General features: G+C 61.8%; 1 protein-coding gene across 2 annotated transcripts in view; it reads left to right on the top strand.

Annotated features, from left to right (window-relative positions):
- The window catches only part of RBM19 (RNA binding motif protein 19), a 75,997-nt gene that overhangs the window by 29,672 nt on the left and 43,623 nt on the right, over nucleotides 1-2,702 (top strand). For both annotated transcript variants that reach the window (XM_045296861.1, XM_045296860.1), the window contains exon 21: nucleotides 760-876. In XM_045296861.1, coding sequence (XP_045152796.1) covers nucleotides 760-876 — 117 coding nt within the window. The remainder of the gene's footprint in view (nucleotides 1-759; nucleotides 877-2,702) is intronic.

Here is a 2,702-nt window from a genome sequence, read left to right as displayed (position 1 = left end):
ACCCAGAGCAGCAGCCACCTCGAATGTCCTCTCTAACGTGGCGGGCGGCTGGCACAGGCCCTCCCTGGTGGCGTCAGCCATCACAGGCTGTGGCTCGTGGACATTCCAGCGCAGGCTGCTGACAAGTGTGGGCGGGGCACTGCCCTCGCCCATGGGGTCAAACACACCCACTTGGGTTGCGTGTGCTGTGCCGGCACCCTGTGCTCTCGGCCAGTGGGAAGCTCCCTTCTCTGTACGCCTCTGGGGCGTACTTCCGCAGTCAGCCTCAAGAGCCCTTGCTGTCAGCCTCAAGATCCCTTGCTGCCTGCAGACATGGGTTCAGCCAGAACCCATCAAGGCCGGGCTGGGTGGGTGTGGCCCATGTTCTGGAGCAGCATTGGGAGGGGGCGGAGGTGTGAATGCTGGGCCTGCCTGGCCCCATCTGCAGCTGCTGGCCTCCCTTGTCACTAAGCCCACGGAACGTGCCCCAGAGTTTAGGGGCTCCTGGCATCAGGGGCTCTGTCAGAAAACCGCCCAAGCGAGTGTGGGTATGTCTGTGGAGCCCTCGCAGCTCTTTTGGGCCCAAGAAGTTTATGACTCGTGTCACCCAGGGGATGAATCCTTTCCTCCGAGTTCATCCCCAGCCCCCTGGGGACAAAGCCAGGAGTCTTCTATGGACCTAAGACGGAAGCCAGGGTTCTGGGGAGGAAAAGGGTACAGTCAGGGTAGGGCAGGAGCAGCCACCACCACCCCCCATAACCGGCACCCTCTCCCCTGCAGGCCAGCCACGACGTCCACGCGAAAGAAGCAAGTGTCGAGAAAGCAGACGACTTCCAAGATCCTGGTGCGGAACATCCCCTTCCAGGCCAACAGCCGGGAGATCCGAGAGCTCTTCAGGTGGGTGCGTGCGCCGGGCAGAAGGTGAGCCAGAGGCCAGCAAAGCAGTGGTCTTCGAGAGGTCACCTTCGGGCTGCCTGTGATGGGTCACCCTGTGTCTCAGAGGCTGCTGCCCACAGCCCTCGACAGAGGCAAGTCCAGCCAGCTGTGCTGCTCGCCCTGAGTCCGAGCCAGGGAGGGCTGGCAGCCAGTTCCCAGGCACCTCGGTCCTTCCAAATGCCTTTGCTGCCCATTCTGATCGCCAGAGACTTTTCTAAACTGGCCTTTGCTGTGCCAGAACCCGGCCACCTCCCAGTTCCTTAGGGGGCTGACCTGGTGGTCTCCTCTGGCAGAGGCGGCAGTGGCTGTTCATGGAGCCCTTGGGCTGCGTCTCGGTGACACTCAGTGACTGTGTGGTGACAGAACTGCCTCTTAGGGTCCTCTTGTCCAGCCGCTGTCCCTCAGGGCCACTGGGTGAGTTTGACCTACAGCCTTTGAGTCAGCAGCCCCGGGTCCCGCTGTCCAGATGCCCCCCAGTGACAGCTGTGCTGTGCCCCCAAAGAATGGCTCCCGCTTGGAGTTGAGCCCAGGTGCCAGCATTGGGATCAACACTCTGGGGCCTGACCACCATCTCCATTGCTGCTTGTGGAGAGCCATTTGAAGGGAAAAGGTAGACCCTCAGGCTGTCTCAGGTTCCACTGCCCAGCGCCAGCAGGCCTGTCTGTAGTCTGAACACCCCCAGGGCAGGAGGCCCCCACCCCTGTGCCAGTCACCACTTCATTTTCCCAGGGTGTCAGGAGCCACCCGGCACCAAGCCCAGAGTGAAGAAAAGGCCCGTGCGACAGGAGGAAGGAAGCTCTTTGGGCTCCTGGTGGGACCACAGTGTAATGTCGCGTGGGGAAGTGCAGGCTGCCCCTGGCTTGGGCTCCTGCCTCCCTGTGTCTGAGGAGGGAGGGAAGGTCCTGCTAGAGTCCCCGTGGATGAGTTAGACACGAGGAGTCTGCACCCGAGTCTCCTCTACCTTCCCACCTGCTGCTTTAGAGCCCCCCTCCAAAAGCCCTTTCCATCTGCCCTCTGCAGCCTGTGGGGCTGGGCCCAGCTGAGCAGGGGGTGAGGGGGAGGTGGCGTGCGGTGTTCTCGGTCTCCCCGCACTGGTTGATCGTGGTCCACCGAGCGGAATGCATGGTGTTGTCCTTAGGCTGGGTGTGCATCTGCTTTCTCTAAAGCTTCTGTGAGAACTGCCCGGTCCAAACAGGCCTGCCCAGCGGACACTGTCCCGCGGAGGCAGTAGTTTGCCTGGCCCTGCATTTCACCTCGGTGGTGCCACTGACCAGGAAGGAGACAAAGCCCGCTGCCCTGGGGTCAGTGGGTGCTCTGCCCTGTCGTACAGTCACGTTTGCTTTTAGACACAGGAATCGCCACCCGTCCGTTCCTCCTCCTGTCTCAGGTACTCACTGCTTCGCCCTGCCTTTGTTGGGTGGTGGTTTTCATCAACCCCCAAAGGAAAGTCCTGCTTTTGTTGTTGGCTCTGCAGGGGCTGTGCCCATGGCGGCCAGCAGGGGGCGCTGGGAGCCTGCTCCGTGAGACAAAGCTTTCCCCAGGGAAGCTGCAGCCCCTGAGACAGACAAAGCCACAGACGGGCTTGGGGTGCAGAGCGCCAGCATGGCCCATGTTGCCAGGCAGGTCTGGAGGGGTCTCCTTACCAGTGGTAACTGCTTTCTTCCTTGGGGTGCCTCAGCAGTCCCCTGTCCCCACTGCTGGCCCAGAGGGAAGCTGGGACTCAGGCCAAGGTGGGGGCACCTGGCATCCCAAGCCTTGATCTCTAGAGAGAGCCGATGCCCAGCCCT

The sequence above is a fragment of the Echinops telfairi genome, unplaced genomic scaffold (genome assembly GCF_000313985.2).
Source record: "Echinops telfairi isolate 266 unplaced genomic scaffold, ASM31398v2 ScPeMD7_7412;HRSCAF=8450, whole genome shotgun sequence".
NCBI classification, from domain to species: domain Eukaryota; kingdom Metazoa; phylum Chordata; class Mammalia; order Afrosoricida; family Tenrecidae; genus Echinops; species Echinops telfairi.
Note: the sequence above shows the minus strand (reverse complement) of the source record. Positions and strands in the feature narration are given on the sequence as shown.